General features: G+C 46.3%; 1 protein-coding gene across 2 annotated transcripts in view; it reads left to right on the forward strand.

Moving 5' to 3' along the window:
• USP30 (ubiquitin specific peptidase 30) overlaps positions 1 to 20,608 on the forward strand; it is a 23,300-nt gene continuing 2,692 nt past the window's right edge. For both annotated transcript variants that reach the window (XR_006263741.1, XM_043438419.1), the window contains exons 1-12: positions 1 to 229; positions 2,139 to 2,248; positions 3,553 to 3,735; positions 9,532 to 9,635; positions 11,489 to 11,587; positions 12,199 to 12,241; positions 13,431 to 13,525; positions 15,643 to 15,702; positions 16,189 to 16,275; positions 17,516 to 17,596; positions 17,716 to 17,935; positions 20,273 to 20,393. Coding sequence is in view for 1 of the 2 variants with exons in the window: in XM_043438419.1 (XP_043294354.1) it covers positions 147 to 229; positions 2,139 to 2,248; positions 3,553 to 3,735; positions 9,532 to 9,635; positions 11,489 to 11,587; positions 12,199 to 12,241; positions 13,431 to 13,525; positions 15,643 to 15,702; positions 16,189 to 16,275; positions 17,516 to 17,596; positions 17,716 to 17,935; positions 20,273 to 20,393 (1,286 nt within the window). In the remaining variant the exon portion in view is untranslated. The remainder of the gene's footprint in view (positions 230 to 2,138; positions 2,249 to 3,552; positions 3,736 to 9,531; positions 9,636 to 11,488; positions 11,588 to 12,198; positions 12,242 to 13,430; positions 13,526 to 15,642; positions 15,703 to 16,188; positions 16,276 to 17,515; positions 17,597 to 17,715; positions 17,936 to 20,272; positions 20,394 to 20,608) is intronic.

The raw sequence follows: 20,608 nt of genomic DNA on the forward strand, positions 1-20,608 counted from the left end.
CTTCTGGCAGCCCGTCCTTCGGTCTACCCTCCCCGCAGGAGCTGGGACTTTGGCCACGGGTTCCGCCGCCTCGGGAGCCCTCGGAGCCCTGGGTCCGGCCGCGGCGACAGCGGCGGGGGCGGCGGCTCGCCTCCCGCGCAGCCGCGATGCTGAGCTCCCGGGCCTCGGCGGCGATGACCGCGGCCGACAGGGCCATCCAGCGCTTCCTGCGGACCGGGGCGGCCGTCAGGTGAGCTCTGGGGGGCGGGGCGGCCGGGGAGGCCGGGGCTGGTGCGCCTGTGGAGGCCCTTTCACTCTCCAGGCAGGGTCCCCGGGGCCGGAGTGGGCAATCCGGAGACGTCTGCGTCGACAGGGCTGGAGGCCCAGGCCCTGGGGCGGGGGTGGGCCTCCGGGGCCTCAAGGCAACGCCGATTCTGTCCGCATTCCCCAGTTCTGCTGGGCCCCCGATTTTATCAGTGCCCCCTCCACCCCCGTCCTTCCACCTGTCAGTGTCGCCAGAACTTCAAGGGAGACTCAGGCTTGTCAAGGCCCCGAATTCCGTCAGTGGCCTCTCGGCGCCTCGGAGGACTTCCTGGACTCCCTCATCCTATCAGGATACCCCCAATTATTCTGGGCTCCCAGTTATGTCAGTTCCTGGCCATCTAGGTTTCTCCAGCCTTGCCCAGCTCCCCAAACCTGCCATGATTCTCACAACCCTGTTCGAGGACCCCGAGCTTTCTAGTGTCCCCCCACCCCATGTTGTCAGCACCCCTCTTCCTGTAACCCCTCCCCCCTAGTTTTGCCGGGGATCCCTTAGTCTGTAGGAGTCCCTAGTCTTATTAGTGACTCCTTATCTTGCAAGGGCTCCTAAATCAATCAGGACCCCTTAACCTGATAAGGCTCCCAGTCTTGTTAAGATCCCCCATTCCTGCCGGGACCCCCAATAGTATGAGTCCCCAGTCCTGTCGGGGTCCCTGTCTTCCTTCTCTTGTCTGCCCTCCTCCCACGGGCTGCAGCTTCAGAGCTGAGCACTGTGGCTACCCTCAGCCCCCACTTCCTGCATAGGTTCATACATATATTGTTTGCCTTATTTAGTGGAAATACATAATTGTGTTGGAAGACAGTGTTTTAAACTGCTGGTGAAATTTCTTTATTTGTAGTAAAGGAATAACTTCAGTGTTGAAGTCAAGCTTCAAATGAAGAAATATTTAATATTTAATAAATATTTAGAAGATCTTTATATGATTGTGTAAGGATCTATTTATACATCTATTTATACTTTATACATCTATCTTTATATTGTTGTATAAAGATCTCCCCCCACTTAATAACCTAAAAGATAAATCCATTTCTGTATTTCTCCAATCATTCAGTAAATACTATCAAGAACCTACTGTGTGATCTAAACACTTGGAAGCACTTGGAATATGTTAATGTGTAAAACAAAGATCCCTGTCCATGGGGACTTTGCATTTTAATTGAGGGAGACTGAAAATAAACGTGGTGAATCAGTGAATGTTATGTTAGAAGGTGGAGAGCGCTGTGGTGAAAAGAAAAAGTAGAACTGGGTAAAATGTCATGAGAGCAGGTTCTAACAGTTTGTTAGATGTGAGAGGGAGAGACGTTCCTGGCTGCCCCGTGGTTAAGACTGCGCTTCTGCTGCAGGGGGCACAGGTTCAATCCCTGCTTGTGGAACTGAGAGCCCCCATGCCACATGGCAAGGCAAAAAAATAAAAAATAATTTTTAAAAAAGGAAGGGGGAGAGGGAATGAGCCAAGCAGTGGGACCTGGGGGAAGAGCATCTCAGGCAGAGAGGGCAGCCTTGCAGAGGCCCTGGGGTAGGAGCATGGCTTTGGCTGGGGTGGTGGCCAGTATGGCGGTAGAATGAGAGACAGAGCAAGAGGAAAGCCCTGGACCCTCCTCTCCAGTGAGCTGGGGCTTGGGGAGGTAGTGCTCTGACTTAGGTTTTAAATCCTGATATCTGTGTGTGCAGATTTTCAAGACATATCCTATACTGTATATTACTTTAATTTGAAAGCTAGGTATTTGGCAGGCCAGTGGGTTATTTTGATGAAATGTTATATCTGTGTACCTGTTCCTATATATACACGTATTGTATTTGTTATGAGGAAAGACAGTCAACTAATTTTCTTTTTTAGATATAAAGTCATGAAGAACTGGGGTGTTATAGGTGGAATTGCCGCTGCTCTTGCAGCAGGAATCTATGTTATTTGGGGTCCCATTACAGAAAGAAAGAAGCGTAGAAAAGGTAAGAATGAAGCCTTTGCATCATGGCCTGTAGATTCGACCCAAACCTTCAATTGTTCAAAAACATTACCAAAGGGGGAGGACATGTATGGTTCTCTTGTGTCTTCAATTTTGTCAACAGTATTTGCTTTTAAGCAGAAGTTAATTTTAGTGACTCATTATTTTATATCCTGTAGTAAAAAGATTTATATTTCACCCCCACTAAGGATATGAGTTTGAGACATGCTTCGTAGTGAGAAATTTCAAGTGGCTTAATTGTCTCAGTGTCCTCATTATTATGGCCATTGTGTTTTTCAGCTGTCCAGCTGCCTAATTGTGTGATGCCTTTGTGCTTTCACCGAATGGCCGCTAGTCACTAGTAAATAGTCACTAGTAAATATTTCAAATTCATTTCTTCATTAACAAAAAAATCTATTTTCTTATTTTTAAAAAAGCCCCCTTTTGTCAATGTTGCGCTACTTATATTGATTAAAATTCAGCCAAAATAAATACATAAAAGGGACAGATGTAACAAAATGTTGGTAATTTTTTTAAAATTTATTTTTAATTAGAGGATAATTGCTTTACAATGTTATGTTGATTTCTGACATACATCAACATAAATCAGCCATCGATATACACATGTCCCCTCCCTCTTGAACCTCTCTTCCACCTCCCACCCCATCCTGGATCATTGTTCAATCTGGGGACGGTTGTTATTGGGGTTTGTTAGGTATCTGCTCTTCTTTTGTGGATGTTTGAGAACTTTCATAATAAAAATTTTGTTTTTGTTGTTTTCAATTTCAGCAGAAGAGGGAAGTATGTCAGATCTTGTTAATCTCTTTGCAGAAAGACTGATCAGAATGGCAGGAGCAGTGTCTTTCCCACTGATAATAAGAACAAAATCATTGTCCTGGGGGAGCAAGAACAAAACGATTGTTTTCTTCTGTTGTGAGAAACATTGCTTTCTTAACAAAGGAGAGAGAGAGAGTGAGGGAGAGAAAGAGAAAGAGAGGTTACTAAGTGTTTCTGTACATTTAATGTAAGCCAGGCTGTGCCAGACACTCTGGTGCTCTGGTGAGTTTCACGAGTCCCACGTGGCCAGGACCTGCCCTTCTGCAGCCTAAGATCTCCTGAAGGAGCATTATTAGGGCCAGGCCTCAGCTGGGACGGAACGCTCGGCCCCCTGGTCTCTGTGGATGAGGGCTTTCTGAAACTGGGGTTTCCAGTCCAAGGCCACGGTGTAGGAACTCTGGGGCCCGGATGAGAGAGGAACAAAGAGCCAGTCTAGTGTGATGTGCTGTTCTCCTCTCCCCCCTCACTTAGGGCTTGTGCCTGGCCTTGTCAACTTGGGGAACACCTGCTTCATGAACTCCCTGCTGCAGGGCCTGTCTGCCTGCCCCACCTTCATCAAGTGGCTGGAAGAGTTCACCACCCAGTACACTGGGGGTCACAAGGAGCCTCCCCAACACCAGTACTTATCGTTGACGCTGTTGCACCTCCTGAAAGGTACTGAATTGGAAATGGAAAGGGGATTGTGTGTATTTTCTTTCTTTTTTTTTTGATTGTGTGTGTTTGCAAAGCAGCAGCCCAGAGGGCAGGCAAAGGGTTAATAGCCTTCCTGTAGAAAAAAAAATCACATAGATTCTTATGAAAAAAGCACTAAGGGCCCAATAGATAACACTCAGGCTATGTTGTTGTTTTATTTTTTTAATCAAAATGTAATCATTTATTTTAAAAATTGTTAGTTTAGTAACAGCTGTTTAAGGAGGGAAAAAAACCAACTGCCATTTAAGCATTTAGATTGTAAGGAGTACTCTGGTTTCAAAAACATCAAAGTTTAAAAAAAAGTATCTTATCCAAGGAAATGAGGTAATTCACAAAAGCACTAGTACAAATTGTATTTAAGTAGAGACAGGATATATCTGGGCTTCCCTTGTGGCTCAGACCACAGAGAATCTGCCTGCAATGCAGGAGACCCGGGTTTGATCCCTGGGTTGGAAAGATCCCCTGTAGGAGGGCATGGCAATCCACTCCAGTATTCTTGCCTGGAGAACCCTACAGAATTCTTGCCTGGAGAATCCTATGGAGAGAAGCCTGGTGGGCTACGGTCCAGTCCTTGGGGTCCCAAAAGAGTCGGACATGACTCAGCAACTAACACATAGGATGTATCCAACAAACAAAACAAGCAAAATACTGAAATATTCACTGTGTCCACCATCAAAGAGATATTAATAGCATAATAGTGAAGTACCACTTTTTGGCCTGTTAGCAAAGATTGAGAAGCAAATCTACAATCCTGAGCTGCCGCTGGGTGACACGTTCATACATGCTGGTGGTGTCACTTGGGACAGCCTTGGGGGAAGGCGGTTTGGAACCACGTAGTAATAGCTTGCAAAACACCCAGGGCCATTTGACCTAGTAATTCAATGGACTGTGATCTACACTAGCTGGGAGTGGAGTTTGTTCCCAGGGCAGGCACGCTTGGGAATGGCCCAGTACTAGCCCTGAGGTTGGAAAGCCATGGTGTACGTGGGCTTGGTAAAGGTTTTAAGAGGCCACCAGTCTAACTTCATTTAAAAAAATATTGGAGTCTAACTGCTTTACAGCGTTGTACTCGTTTCTGCTGTACAACAGCATGAGTCAGCCACAGGCACACAGGTGTCTCCTCACTCCTGCTTCCCACCCCCCACTCTCCATTCCGCCCTCCTAGGTCATCACAGAGCACTACTCCACTGGTCCATTCTCAACAGCTGCGTCTCTCTTCCTGCCCTGCAGGTAGCTGCATCAGTACCATTTCTCTAGATTCCATAATAGTGAATAGTGAAGTCGCTCAGTCGTGTCCGACTCTTTGTGACCCGGTGGACTGTAGCCCACCAGGCTCCTTCTTCCGTGGGATTCTCCAGGCAAGAATACTGGAGTGGGTTGCCATTTGCTTCTCCAGGAGATCTTCCTGGCCCAGGGATCGAACCCAGGTCTCCCACATTGCAGGCAGATGCTTTAACCTCTGAGCTACCAGGGGAGATACCCATTATAATAGATATATGTTAATATACAGTATTTGTTTTTCTCTGTCTTCACTCTGTATGACCAAGGCTCTAGGTTCATCCACCTCACTACAAGTGACTCAATTCCGTTCCTTCTTATGGCTCAGTAATATTCCATTGTATATATGTGTCACAACTTCTTTATCCATTCATCTCTCGATGGACATCTAAGTTGCTTCCTCTCATTTTATTTTTAACCACTTTTTTTTCTCACTGTAGAACTGGTTTTTCCTCCTGTAGCATCTGTACACCCCTACAGGCAGACACCAAAACCTGCAGATGCTCAAGCCTCTCACATGAAATGTCGTAGTATTTGTGTATAACCTGTGCACATCCTCCCATCAACTTTCAGTCATCTCTACATTACATATAATACCTGATACGATGTAAATAGTTGCCAGTACCTGGAAGATTCAAGTTTTGCTTTGGGGGATTCTGGAATTTTTTTCCCTGAGTATTTTCAATCTTTGGTTGGTGGAATCTGAGGATATGGAACCAGTGGGTATGGATGGCCAACTGTATGAGCAAAGACTTCCAACACCTTGTTGTAATGGGGGTTAGGGGGGCAAGGGAAGAATGTGGTTATCCCGCAGTAGGGTGATTAGGCCAGCAATGGAATGTTATACAGCCGTTAAGAACCATCTTTCTGAAGTTTAATTTGGGAGGAGGCATTGGCTATCCTATTAAATTTAAAAGAGCAGGATACAAAATACAGTATAATTTGATTTCAGAAAAGCGAAAATGACCTCAGATAAAGGGTGGATAGACAAAGGCCAAAACGTTAACCATGGATATTTTGGTGTGGTACAGGTGACAATTTAAAAAGATGGGAAAAAACCTACTAAAACTTTCAATAATGATTGTGTATTATTTCCATAGTCAGAAAAAAAAATTGGATTTTGAAAACACTTAGCTGAATATTGCTTAACCTGAGGTATGATCTCACCTTGACCAGAAACCTTTATGAAAAGCAAGTTCTGCTCTTCTACATAAGAGGCAACTTGAAACTCTTTTCTTTTACTGACCTGTTTAAAAAAAAAACAAACGAACCATCCCAAAGACTGTGTGAAAAGCTGACATGTCTACACGAGTGTCATAACGCAGGGTAGGTGTTGTTGGGTTAGGTGGTGTCTTCCCGCCATATACTCCCTTCTCTGCTTCTGCCTCTCAGTATCTTTTATTTTGGTTTTTAGAAATAATTTTTAATTCCGTAAGTAATGCCTGAATAGATTCTCCTTGTGAGAAGTTAAAGCATTACAGAGAGGCCTGAAGTTCTCTTTACAACTATCCCAGCCCTGCTCCCCTCCTTCCTTCCCGAAAGCAAAAGATAAGTGTAACCTTCCAGACCATGTCTGTGCATTTAACTGCATTTCTACATACCCACAGAAATGATATATGGTTTTCTTTGTTTTTTCATGACCAGATAACCTGATGTGCATTAGAGAGACAGCCGTTACATACACATACTTCTCCCTCATTCACTGTTTTTTTTCTTTTCCTGAATTTACTGGTCTCATGTATTTTGTCTTCTGTGACTTACTAGCTCATATCCTTGGCCCATTTAAAAAATTGTGGTAAAATATTCATAACTTAAAATTTACCATGTTAAGCATTTTCAAGTAAACAGTTCTGTAAGTATGGGCAACCATGACCACTCTTCATCTCTAGAACATTTTCATCTTCCGTGTCAAAACTCTATATCCATTAAACAGTTAACTCCCTGTTTTCTACTACCCCCAGACCCTGGTAACCGCTATTCTGCTTTCTGTCTCTGTGAGTTTGACTGCGTAGCTTATTTAAGTGGAATCACACAATGTATCTGTCGTTTTGTATCTGGTTTATTTCACTTAGCATCGTGTCCGTGAGGTTTATCCACACTGAAGCGTGTGTCTGAGTGTCATTCCTACAGGCTGAGTGTGAACGGCTTTCTAGTGTGTGTGTGTGCATGTGTGCATTGTATACAGACCACGGTTTGTTCACCTGCTCACGGGTCAGTGGGCGTTCAGGTTGTTCCCACCTTCTGGCCATTGTGAGCAGTGCTGCTGTGGACATTGGTGGACTTATTTATCGGTTCAAGCCCCTGCTTTTGATTTTGGGGGGTTATGTACCTAGACGTGGACTCGCTGGATCAGATGGGAATTCTGTTTAATACTTTGAGGAGTCACCACACCGCTTTCCACAGCAGCTGTAGTCTTTTACCTTCCCTTTGCACAGATGTTCCAGTTCTCCACATCCTCACCAGCACTTGTTATTATCTGTCTTTCTGATAACAGCCACCTCAATAGGTGTGAAAGTGATGTCTCATTGTGGCCTTGATTTGCATTTCCCTAATCATAAGTCACGTTGAGCATCTTCTCATGTGTTTATTGAATTTTATATATATATATATATATATATTTTTTTTAATGTCTATTCTAATCTTTCATCCATTTCTGAAATCAGTTTTCTGTGTTTTTGTTGTTGAGTTTTAGGAGTTTTTTTTTTTAATATGTGTTGAATCTTAACCCCTTATCACATGTGTGGTTTGCAAAACCTCATGCACCTTTCCAGCTACACCATGTCCCACCTCTACTTAGCTTTTAGCTTCCGGCGCCTTGTCTAGATAAACTGGCTGTAGTGACCCTCCTTGTACATGGCCGTCAAGCACACAGTCACATGTTTCCGCGGGTAGATCCTGAGAAAGTCAGGTTGCTGGATTGTAAGATAGGAAAATGAGGAGACCTTGCCACGCTGCCCCACAGTGTTGTAGGCAAGATTGGGCTGAAGGGGACATTCAAATGTTCTTTGGGAGGGAAAAAGCTAACAGAGGGCTGCCTGGGGCTATGGGAGGGAGAAGGAAGGAATAACACCTCTTTGGACGGGTACCCTTCTGGAGGGTCAAGGTCTGACCCCAGGGTTTGTTGCACCGGTAACTGACTACCAGCTGCCAGGGCTGCCACTTCTCCTCAGGTCACCACCCAGGGCACCAACCATGATTCGACAGAGGTGGGGGTGGCAGTGATCAGGGCTTCCCGGGTCAGAGCCATCTCGCCGGTTCGCTGACTGCAAATCACAGAGAAGAAACACTGGCTTAATTTATCTGGAGAGTCAATAAACTCCCAGAAACTGCACTGAGAGGCAGTCTCCTCCTGTATTTTTATCTCCTTTATCTCATGGCAGTGCTGATTCAGTGTGATATATTGGTCCTTAATAATATGCTCAGGGAAGAGGGTGGTCAGGATCAGGAATTGATAAACTTTGGCCGCGGAGCCAAATTTCTGTACCACCTGTTTTTGTGAATAAAATTTTACTGAAACACAGCCATGTCCATTTGTTTACATGTTATTGATATAATATTGCATATGTATATCTATGTAATATATACTGTCACACATCATCTGTATAATATTACATATCTGTATAATATTACATACTATCTATCTATCACCTGTGACTGCTTTTTGCTTTACAGTGGCAGGGTTGAGTAGTTGCTACAGAGACCTGCACAGCCTAAAGTGTTTACTAGCTGACCTTTTACAGAAAAAGTTTGCCAACCCCTGATGCAGATTTAATTGCAGTATAAATTCATAAGCTCATCAGACTTTTATGTGTATCTGTTAGGCTTGATTCTACTCAGATTGAATTCCCTGGTTGTCCAGGGGTTAGGCCTCGGTGCGTTCCCTGCTGAAGGCCGGGTTCAATATCTAGTCTAGAAGCTAAGACCCCAAAAGCCATGTGGCGCGACCAAAAACAACAACAAAAAGAAAAAAGAAAAGTAAACCATTCAGAGGACTCTTTCAGGTTGCCTCACAGTGCTTGATGCTTTGTAGTAATAGTCAGAAACTCAAATGCAGACAAGGCCTGATGGTCCCGGGAGAGAGTCCTGTAGAGAAGGGGTTAGGCAGAAAGTGTAGGGCTGGACCAGATGGATGTTTAAGGGATGTTTAAGTCCCTCCAAGGTGAGAGTTAAAATCATTTTATTCAACATGAATCTTGTAACAGTATGTTTCTGTTGATGATAGTAATTCAAATATCTGAAAGTCAATTACTAAATGCTGCATCCGCGTGAAAATTTCATTCATTCAGCAAACTCCAGGTGTCTACCAGCATCCTAAGCACTGGGTTAGGCTACAAGGAAGAATAACAAAAGAGATACAATTCCAGGGTGAATTTTCTAGTCCTTCCATTTTTAATTAGCTTTGACACATCTTTCTGCACAGGTTTTCTTGGTTAGTTGTGTTGGTTCACTTAATAACAGTGTTGCCTATTTTGATTCCAGCTTTATCCTGCCAAGAAGTCATTGACGAAGAGGTCTTGGATGCAAGCTGCTTGTTGGACGTCTTAAGAATGTACCGATGGCAGATCTCTTCATTTGAAGAGCAGGTGAACACGACATTCAAAACAGGTTTCCTCGGAGACGCCTTCTCATTCGTGAGCTGGGGCCTGAGCCCCAGAAACGGCAGCTCCTGCTGCAGCAGGAGGAATAAATGCCGGCACTGACCTCGCAGTTAGCTGCCAGGCCTGCGTGGACGTTCCCGTGACGTTCCAGACAGCCTGAGTGTCCTGAGACCAGGTTGTGATTGGGGACAGGGAAGGTTCACAGGACAGGGCGTAGGCACACTGTTACCAGGGAGGGGAAATCTTTTTAGTTTTCAAGTGAGTTTGCACTTCAGCGGCTGACGGGGACACGTGAGGCCTTCAGAGAAAGGTGAGTGGCTCTACCTTAGAGGCTCAGAGGTTCAGGTGTGGCTCTTCTTTAGAGTATACCTTCATTTTTTTTAAAAAAAACAAGTCTTTCTTCAGAGGCTGGCTGTCATATGCAGCCCCAGGGCCTTCCTCCAGCCACTCCTTCCAGACTGTAGCCTCACTGTCCTCTTTGGTACCAGCCACCCTCCTCCCCTACCCCAGAGGACAATGCTGGGGCTGAGAGATTGAAGTTCTAGGGACCAAAGGTTTCGCCTCCTTGGGTGTACACTTCCGGCGGTACCTTCTCCTGTCTACTAACATTCCAGGCTGGCCCTGGCCAGCTTTGTGTTGGCCACTTCCGCCTCCACAGTTCATCCCCTGGACCAGAGCCTTTGGGCTCCCCAAACTGTGGGGCTGAAGTGAGAGGCATTTAAAAACTCAGAAAAGTGAGGTGGGAAGGCTTTCTCACTCCCCTTTTCTTTAAAGATGGTCTCCGTTTCCACTTTAATCGGAAGCCATGTGTGTGTTACTTTTTAAACACGATGTCGAGAGTATCTATTTTCTCATGATGCTTCTTGACTAATCCATTACTTGTTGAAATATTTTTCCATTTAGAAACTACTTTTGTAATCCTCCTCTGGTAACTGGAATTATTTAGCTACAATTCACATTTCTCTAAACTGAGAGAACGACTGGGGTTTAGTCCTTCAGGACATCAGATACCTGTCGGCTGAAAAGAAAAAAAATGTACAACCTTAAAGCCAAGAATCAGGTTTTATTTGACTGGCATACTGAAGGCAGGACTTAAGCAGGGAGACAGCCTCTCAGATAGCTCTGGGGGCTTCTCCGAAGAGGTAAGGGAGGAGCCAGGATATATCAAATGTTTGCAGAAAAACCCGGTAGTCAGAACATCAAAAGAGTACTGTTAATGAAAGAAAAACCGGACTTCCCAAGTTAATGAATTAAGCACTTTTCTGCAGAAGGGAAGATGTACATGTCTGGGCTCATTGAAGTCATTACTTGGATACTCACCTTAGCTATCTCGGGCCCATATCCTGCTCTTCTCCATCCTGAATCCCCTCAGGGTGCACATTTGGGGGAGACTGCAGGGCTGGTGGTCTGGTGGCCACACCATTCTTTGTTCACTGATGTGACAGGTGACATTCTTTGTCCACATTCCCTGCTCTTCTGTCATGGACCCACTTGGGTCCCAGTTGCTCCTGGGGAGTGTTTCCAGGGTCTGACGCTTAGCCGTGTGGCGCTGTGGTGTGCGTGGGGAGAGAAAGTGCTCCTGTCTGTGGTTCCCTTCCTCTCTGAGCACATCAGAGCATCTGGCATGGGACCTGGTCCACACCTTCACTGTTGGTGCTCGGGTCAGCCAGCCACTTTTATAACTGTTTCCATTGAACGCACTGGGCCTTGAGAAGCTGGAAAGCAAACTCTACCCCAGCTTAGCCATAGAGGGTCTGCCTGGCAGTGCACACAGCGGGTGGTTCTGACACGGCCCGGCCTCTCCAGCCATTCTGAAGAACGCTCTGCCCTCTTGACAGGACGCCCACGAGTTATTCCATGTGATCACCTCGTCACTGGAGGATGAGCGGGACCGCCAGCCCCGGGTCACACATCTGTTTGATGTGCATTCCCTGGAGGTAAACCGTTAAAACGCTCTTAGAACATCCGATGTGGTCTGGGCACATCGAACAGGTGCAGGGGACAAAAGCGTGATTTTCCTACAACTTTAAACTCAAAAGTAAGATTTGATCAAAAGCCAGTAGTGGGAGTGAGGCTGGGGGAGGGTCTGAAGTGTCACAGTTGGCAGTCAGTGACTGTGGTTAGCAGTGTTGAGGTTCTTGAAAGCAATCCTTTGCTGCGATTTGCATTGGCCTTGAGAGGAAAGAGTGTATCCCCCCCCCCACCCCCCACCCCGCCATTTAATACAGGAGAGCAAGGAGCCACAGAATGCTCAATGAATCTCATTTCCCTGGCACATTGTAAATGTTAGGGAGTTGATAAAAGTTAACTAATCAAAGGAGGGGGCGCAGGTATTCCAGAGAGAGAAGGTGTTCAATTGCATTTGGTGAAGGAATAGGTACAGAAATCAGTCAGCATAGCTAAGGCTGCTTTTAGGAAGCTTACTTTGAAGCTGATTTTTGAACAGTGCAGTCAGCACAGAAACGAGCGATTTAAGAGGGGATTGAGGCTGGGTGGCCAGAGGGAGAGCAGTAGGGTTCTCAGCCTCTTTCTCTTTCTTCCCCTGCAGCAGACAGAAGTAACTCCCAGACAGATCACCTGCCGCACCAGAGGTAGTCGTTTTCCCTTGAGCTGTAATGTGTGAGATGTGTGCCTTTTCGATAGGGCAGTAATTTGCTTTATGTTTTCTAAAAAGAATGTTTTTTTCTGGTGACATCCATCCCGACTTGGAGTGTGTGCATTTGAGAGGAACTTGTGTTTCGGAAACCGCTCTAAACTGTCCCCCGAGTGAGCATCTCTAGTGTTCCATCACAGCTGAGTTCTGCTCAGTTTCTGCTTAATGGACCTGTTTCTACCTCAAACGGTGTTCTCTCTCTACCTTCTTGAATTGGTCCTGTAACTTAATAAGCTGAAGATGCCATGTCCTCAGCATTTCCATTGTGGCCAGCTGTTCCTGCAGATGATCCCAGGCCTCCCTAGAAGGAAATCATTGTTTTCTTAAGAAAATGACACATCAGTTCCTTTGCACACTGGTAGCAATGAGAACAGTTATCTCTTGGGTCCCTGCTGTGTGCCAGGCACCATAATACCTCACACAAGCCTGCCAGCTGCTCTCTGAAGGTGGTGGTGTGGGGCATGCGCTTAGTTGCTCAGTCACAAGGCTGCTCCATCCATGGGATTTTTCAGGCAAGACTGCTGGGGTGGTTGCCAATTCCTTCTCCAGGAAATCTTCCCAATCCAGGGATTGAACCCATGCCTCCTGTGTTGCAGACGGATCCTTTACCTGCTGAGCCATCAGGGAAGCCCCAGGTGTGGGGCATAGCGGTATCATAATTATCCCCATTTCCAGAAAACTGAGGCTTATAAGCATGAAGTCTGGCTCTGGGCCCCATGACTAAAGAAGCAGAGCCAGGACCAGCCCAGGCCGGCCTGTCCTCCAGCCCGAGGCTCTAACTGGCTCACCACACTGCTCTGTTTGTTCCACTAACCCCATCCTATCCCCCCAAACCCCGTTCTTTAGAACCTGCTTATTCTGATGTTTTCAGAAGTCTTTTTTTTTTCTGCCTTTGTTTTCTTTTGGCCTTGCCTCATGGCATGCAGGATCTTAGTTCCCTGACCAGGGATCAAGTCCAATCTCCATGCAGTGAAAGCCTGGAGTCTTAACCAATAGACTGCCTGGGAAGTCCAGAAACTTTTTTTTCTAAAGAGGGTGTTTGTACCACGTACTAAGAAGGAGAGTGAATTTTGAGGTTGGTGCCAAAGGGCTAGAGGTGGCCTATCCAAAGGTGTTCTGTGTTTCAGGGTCACCGCATCCCACATCCAACCACTGGAAGTCTCAGCATCCTTTTCACGGAAGACTCACGAGTAACATGGTCTGCAAACACTGTGAGCACCAGGTAAACACACTACCAATGCCTGATATTTTCTGGCCAGGTTTTATTTAAGATCCATGAAGGAACCAGAGTGTGCGGACTGACATTGGTGTCTGGCTTTTGTGATTTTCTGGGCTCTCTGTGCTTAGTCAACTGACTGCCCACGTTTGGTGAGCGCTGACATGCAGTTGACTCTCAGATGGCATCTTCTGTACCAGGAGCAGCAGACCCGTTGTGGACTGGCAGGGTTTTGAGTCCTAAGGTTGGATTTATACTCGTGGTGAACACAGCAGATTCCCGGGCTGGTTTTTTTCCGTTTAGTTTTGGTGTGTGTGTGTGTGTGTGTGTTTTGTTTCTGAGATTTTAAAATGTTATTATGCAAAATTTTGAACATGATGCAAAAACAGAATTGTACCCCTGTCACCTCAGTCAATTTTAGAATATTTATATCATCTCCCCCGCCACACACACAAAGAAACCAACCCTGTACACATGAGCTTCCTTTCTTATTTCTCCTCACACTGTCAGTCCTAGGAAACCACTGATCTACTTTCTGTCTTTATAGATTTGTCTGTTTGGGACATTTCATGTAAATGGAATCATAGAATGTATGGTGCCCTGAGACTCGCTTCTTTTACTCAGCATGATGTTTTCAGGGTTCTTCCATGTTGTAGCCTATATCAGTGCTTTATTCCTGTTTATTACCAAGTAATATTCTACTGTATGACTGGACCACATTTTGTTTATCTAGTCATCAGTTGTTGGGCATCTGAATTGTTTCTACTTTTCAGCTCTTATGTATAATGCTGCTTTGAATAGTTATGTGCACATTTTTGTGGGAACATGTTTTTATCTCTGTTTAGTATTTCCCTAGGAGTAGAATTGCTAGCTCATATGGTAACTCTAAGTTTAACCTCTTGAGAGACTGCCAGACTATTTTTCCACTTCCACCAGCAGTGAATGAAGTTTCAAATTTTTCTACTTCCTCACCAACACTTATTATCTAAGTTTTTATTTATAGCTATTCTCTAGTGTGCAACATGGTGTCTCATTTTTTTTCTTCTCTCTCATTGTGGTTTTAATTGGCCTTACCATGAGAACTGGGGCTTCCCATGTCTCCTGCCAGTGTGGGAGACGTAAGAGACACTGGTTTGATCCCTGGGTTGAGAAAATCCCCTGGAGGAGGGCATGGCAACCCACTCCAGTGTTCTTGCCTAGAGAATCCCATGGACAGAGGAGCCCGGCAGGCTACAGTCCATGGGGTCACAAAGAGTTGGACATGACTGAGTGACTAATGATGTTGAATCTTTTTTTTAATAAGTTCTGTATTGATTTTATTATTTATTATTTTATTTATAAATAAATAAAATTAGTTTATTTTTGGCTGTGCTGGGTCTTCAGCCAGCAGGGACTGTTCTTTGTTGCGTATGCAGGCTTCTCATTGTGGTGGCCTCTCTCGGTGCAGAACATGGGCTCCGGAGCATTGACTGTGTGGTTGTGGTACCCGGGGTTAGTTGCTCTATGGCATGTGGGTTCTTCCTGGACCACGGATTGAACTCCTGTGTCCTGCATTGGCAGGCGAATTCTTAACCACTGGGCCACCAGGGAAGTCCCCAAAGCAGGAACTCTTATTCAATGTATTTTGTCATCTGTTTTTTTTTGGGAGGGGAGGGGGCTGCCAATTAGTCATAAAACATGCACATCTTTCTGTGTAATCATGTATACTTCTACTGCAGTATTTTAAATATAGTATTCCATTCTATGTGGACCTGATATAATTTACTTTATTATTCCCTAGAAGTTTCACCCATTCACGTTTTACTGTTTTAAGTGGTGCTGTGATAACTACATCCTTGTAGTTAGGTTGTCCATGGTTATTTCCTTAGGATAATATCCCCATTTTGCTGAGTCAGGTATGTTATTGTACAGTTTTTCCAAGCTGTCCTTTAGTATTATTGTAGTTCTTAAGTTTACAAAGTTGTTTTTAATAGACTTTGCTTCTCGGTAAGTACATTATGTTTGACTGTGTTACTGTTGGGCTTGTAAATATGAAACTGTTTTTATAGGCATATATCTTCCCACTTACAAAACTTTGAATTGAATCTAAGTCCTTTCTGTATTTCCTGAAATTTATGTTTCAGAGTCCCGTTCGATTTGATACCTTCGACAGTCTTTCACTCAGTATTCCAGCTGCCACTTGGGTATGTACCGATCTCTGGTTTATTTCGAGTCTGTTTCAGAGACATCTGAATCTGAAAGGGCTTTGAGGCATCTTGTGTAACTCAGGTACTACACATGACTCAGACACATAGTTGGTTGAACCTGTGTTAGTTTTAATCTGTGGTTACCATGACCTGTCTGGGGGAAGAAGAAGGTGGTTTCTCTCTTGCTGCATAAGTTTTGGCTTTTTCAAATACATATACACATACCTCTCAAGTTCAAAGATGCGTAAAACAGCATGGAAGCACATACTTTTCTGCAGTTTTGGGTCCTCATACCCTTGAATCCGTCCAGAATAACAAATCTAGGATGCTCTGAGCTCCCCATTTTGTTTGGGAAACACCCACTTGTGTCTATGAAGCCTTGCTGCCTACCTAAGCAGAATACAGCTCTGGACTTCGCCCTGTTAAGAGTGTCAGTCCAGCTCTCCTTGAATTGTAATAATGAATGTGATTCTTGTGCCATAGGGTCATCCACTGACCCTGGACCACTGCCTTCACCACTTCATCTCGTCGGAATCTGTGCGGGATGTCGTCTGTGACAACTGCACGAAGGTATGACTTTAACTCCGGCCACCATCGCCTGAGCTGGCCCCCGTGTCCAGATACAGGGCCTCGCGTACCCTCAGCCCTGAGCCCTGTTGGCTGGCTCAGAGGCTCCCTGCAGCCACAGCCACCTCCACCTCCACCTCACTAGCTTAGAACATTGGCAGCCCATGAAACTATATCTTTTTCCCAGATGAGTTGTTTCATTCGCAGAATGTTTTTTTTTTTTATTAGTTGGAGGCTAATTACTTCACAACATTTCAGTGGGTTTTGTCATACATTGATATGAATCAGCCATAGAGTTACACGTATTCCCCATCCCGATCCCCCCTCCCACCTCCCTATTCGCAGAATGTTTAAAGGAAAAAAATTGAATCATATGCTTTGAGGTGAGACATGCCCGCTCCAATTTGCTCCAGTCCCCTCCATGCCCACCTGTCTCACTCCTGCCCACCTGCCCCAGGAATGTCATCTTCTGAATTAAGAGGAAGTGTATGGGAAAGAATTTTTGAAGACACAAAACAAAACAAATGACAGGCAGCTAGTGCCAGAGTTTCATTGCGGCCTCTTTGTTTCTCTTGCTGCCACGGTCACAGTTATTTAATGACTGTTGTATTTGTTCAGTCGCTAAGTCATGTCCGACTCTTGGCCACCCCGTGGACTACAGTATGCCAGGCTTCCCTGTCCTTCACTATCTCCCGGAGTTTGCTCAAACTCATGTCCATTGAGTTGGTGATGCCATCCAACCATGTCATCCTCTTTAAAACAATGAAAGCGAAAGCTGCTCAGTCGTGTCCTACTCTTTGCAGCCCTATGGACTATACAGTCCATGGAATTCTCCAGGCCAGAATACTGGAATGGGTAGCCGTTCCCTTTTCCAGGGGATCTTCCCAACCCAGGGATCAAACCCAGGTCTCCTGCATTGCAGGCGGATTCTCTACCAGCTGATCCACCAGGGAAGCCCAAGAATACTGGAGTGGGTAGCCTGTCCCTTCTCCAGCAAATCTTCCCGACCTTGGAATCCAACTGGGATCACCTGCATTGCAGGTGGATTCTTTACCAGCTGAGCTACCAGGGAAGCCCACTTAAAACAGTGAAACCAACTTGCAAATGTCTGGGCAGCTGAGTTTCTTCAGCAGGTGGATGCCAAGTGCCCAGTGAACCCTGGGATAACTCCAGCCTGCCCCTCTGCTCTTCCTGAGGGTCCTGTTTCAGGAATTTCTTCAGAGAGATGTTTCCTTTATTTCAGATTGAGGCAAAAGGGACGCTGAATGGGGAGAAGGTGGAACACCAGAGGACCACATTTGTCAAACAGTTAAAACTGGGGAAGGTGAGCCTACACTGCACACCTGGGCAGCTCTACCTCCGGAGCACCCCAGGTCCGGCTCTGCTCTGGGGGCCCCCGGGTCCCGCTCCGACCCTCCGCTCTTTCCGTCTCTCCCGCCGCAGCTCCCGCAGTGCCTGTGCATCCACCTCCAGCGGCTGAGCTGGTCCAGCCAGGGCACGCCCCTGAAGCGGCACGAGCACGTGCAGTTCGGCGAGTTCCTGATGATGGACATCTACAAGTACCACCTCCTGGGGCACAAGCCCGGCCACCGCAGCCCTGAGCGGTGTGAGAAGGCAGGGCCCGCGCCGGAGCTGCAGGGCGGGCTGGCAGCCCCCACGTCAGGTGCGTGTCCGGGGGCCGAGGGAGGGACCCTCTGGGCCCCGGTGCCACCAGAGTCAGGCTTGCCCGGTGACACTTAAATTCTTGAGGAGAGCAGGATTGGGGGTGAGAGAAGGAGGGTTTCATAGAGGAGGTTAAAATGATACAGTGATGTCTAGTGTTTAAAAGCTCTGTGATGGATGGAAACTTAACAGGCAAGAGAGTGGAAGGTTGCTTTCTGATCTTCTGAGTAAACAATAATTGACTCACCTCATTCCACTGAATTTCTTCTCTTTTCTGCCCCCAGACAGTCACTTAGTTTATATATATATACATTCAGTTTTTAATGGAGGGTAATTGCTTTACAATGTGTTGGTCTCTGCTGTACCACAGTGTGAATCAGCTATGTGTCAAAGTCGCTCAGTCGTGTCTGACTCTCTGTGACCCATGGACTGTAGCCCGCCAGGCTCCTCTGTCCATGCGATTCTCCAGGCAAGAATACTGGAGTGGGTTGCCATTTCCTTTTCCAGGGGATCGTCCCAACCCAGGGATCGAACCTGGGTCTCTCACATTGCAGGTGGATTCTCTACTGTCTGAGCCACCAGGGAATCAGCTCTAGGTATACGTGCATCTCCTCCCTCTTGAGCTTCCCTCCCACCCCCTCCTTCAGACAGGGAGTGTGGGGAGGCAGTGTCCTGGCTGAAGATCCCTAAACCTCTTACTTGGGTTGCTACTTCTTTACTGAATTGCTGATTTATCCGATCCCATTACAATCCTCCCTCGAGGTTAATCCTTGGTTCAGGAACCAGTGAAGCCAGGTAGCTATTATCACCTTCAGTCTTGCTGAAGAGAGAGCCAAGGCTCCCAGAGGCTGAGTGATGGGTCCAGATGGGACATCTGGCACTGGAATAGAGCATGGGGCAGTCTTGTAAAGGTCTTGTATGTAATGTGTTTAGTTCTTTATTAATGAGGGAAAACCCAGTGACTCTAATGGCTCAAAGCCTGAACATCTCATCCTATTCCACCTTCCCCCCCGCCCCCCGCCCATTTTGCTGCTCCTAGTCAAGCCAGGACTGTCTTCCCTGCACCCTGGCCTTTCCCCACCTAGCACCCCTCACAACTTTTACTCTTTTTTTTTTAAATATTTATTTTTATTTATTTATTTGGCCCACCAGGTCTTAGTTGTGGCATGTGGGATCTAGTTCCCTGACCAGGGATCGAACCTGGGCCCCCTGCACTGGGAGCATAGTATTAGCCACTGGACCATCAGGGAAGTCTCCGCCCCCTCACTACTGTTATTCCTTTTTACATCCAGCTGCGTGACCTGGCAGGACATCATTCACAGGGAGATGGAGCTTTGTTCTTTCTCAGCAGATCCGTAGATTAATATAGAGTAGAGCAGAAAGGGTGGGAAGAGGGCGCAGTTTTAAATCAAGGGCCTCTTGGCCTCACTTTCTCCTCTCCCAGGCAGGGGCACAGGTCTGCCAGTGTTCAGAGCATGGTGGTTAAAGAAGCCAACAGTGAGCTAGTTGGTATTAAAGGCCCCCAAATATGACACTTGAAAGGAGAAGAGATGTAAACATCTCCTTAATTATCTCATCTGCACCCGTGAACACATCCCTGCTGTCTCCGACTGCCGCTCCTCAGAAGCTGACAGTGGAGAAAAGAGAATGTTTGGATCAGTGCTTTTCAGCAGGGAGTCTGGCCCCCAGGGGTCACTGGGCTGAGGCTGGTGACGTGTTTGGGGGAGAGGAGGCGCTGCTGTGAGTGGAGGCCAGAGGTGCTGCTCAGCATCCTGCAAGCGCCCGGGACAGCCCCCGACAAAGGGCGACCAGAGCTTCAAGAAGACTCGGTGTAGATCAGTTCAGTTCAGTCGCTCAGTCGTGTCTGACTCTTTGCGACCCCATGAACCGCAGCACGCCAGGCCTCCCTGTCCATCACCAGCTCCCAGAGTTCACCCAAACCCATGTCCATTGAGTTGGTGATGCCATCCAGCTATCTCATCCTCTGTCGTCCCCTTCTCCTGCCCTGAATCGGGTTTCGGTCAGAAGGCCAGTAAGCGGGCCACTGCTTGGCTCTGGCACGTGTCTTCAGCAGCCAGGCCTGGAAATCTCAAAGATCCACAAAGCTGTCACAGTGAGCAGGAGGCTGGGAGGAGGATACAGTTTTTCTATTTGGGAGTAAAGCAGGCGGAGACAAAAAAGTAGGAAGTTTTATGAATCAATATAGTACAAAGTCAAGTTATCTGTTTTTCCTTTGTAACCTTATCAGGGAGTTAAATCTCAAGCTAAGCAAACACCACGTTTTGTTTACCCAGAGCTGCTGCTCATCTTAATCACCTCAGGCCTTTTTCTCTTGCAGTTCACAATCACCCGGGGGGCCCCAAAACACAGATTTTCATGAATGGCGCCTGCTCCCCGTCCTTGTTGCCTGCCCTGCCGACCCCCATGCCTTTCCCCCTCCCAGCTGTTCCTGACTACAGGTGAGCTGCTCCTTACACTCCCAAGCCTCATTCACTGATCGCTTTAAAAATAAGAATTATGAAGTCCATAAATCGTAAATATGGGTATGTGTGTATACATATACATATGTAAGAAAGTATGTACGCAGAATATAAAGAAAGAAATTATATCTCTGGGACACCACCCAGAGATCACCAGTTAAATCTTCGTTTTCCTCTCTGTAAAGGTGTGTTTG

The sequence above is a fragment of the Cervus canadensis genome, chromosome 1 (genome assembly GCF_019320065.1).
Source record: "Cervus canadensis isolate Bull #8, Minnesota chromosome 1, ASM1932006v1, whole genome shotgun sequence".
Classification (NCBI taxonomy): domain Eukaryota; kingdom Metazoa; phylum Chordata; class Mammalia; order Artiodactyla; family Cervidae; genus Cervus; species Cervus canadensis.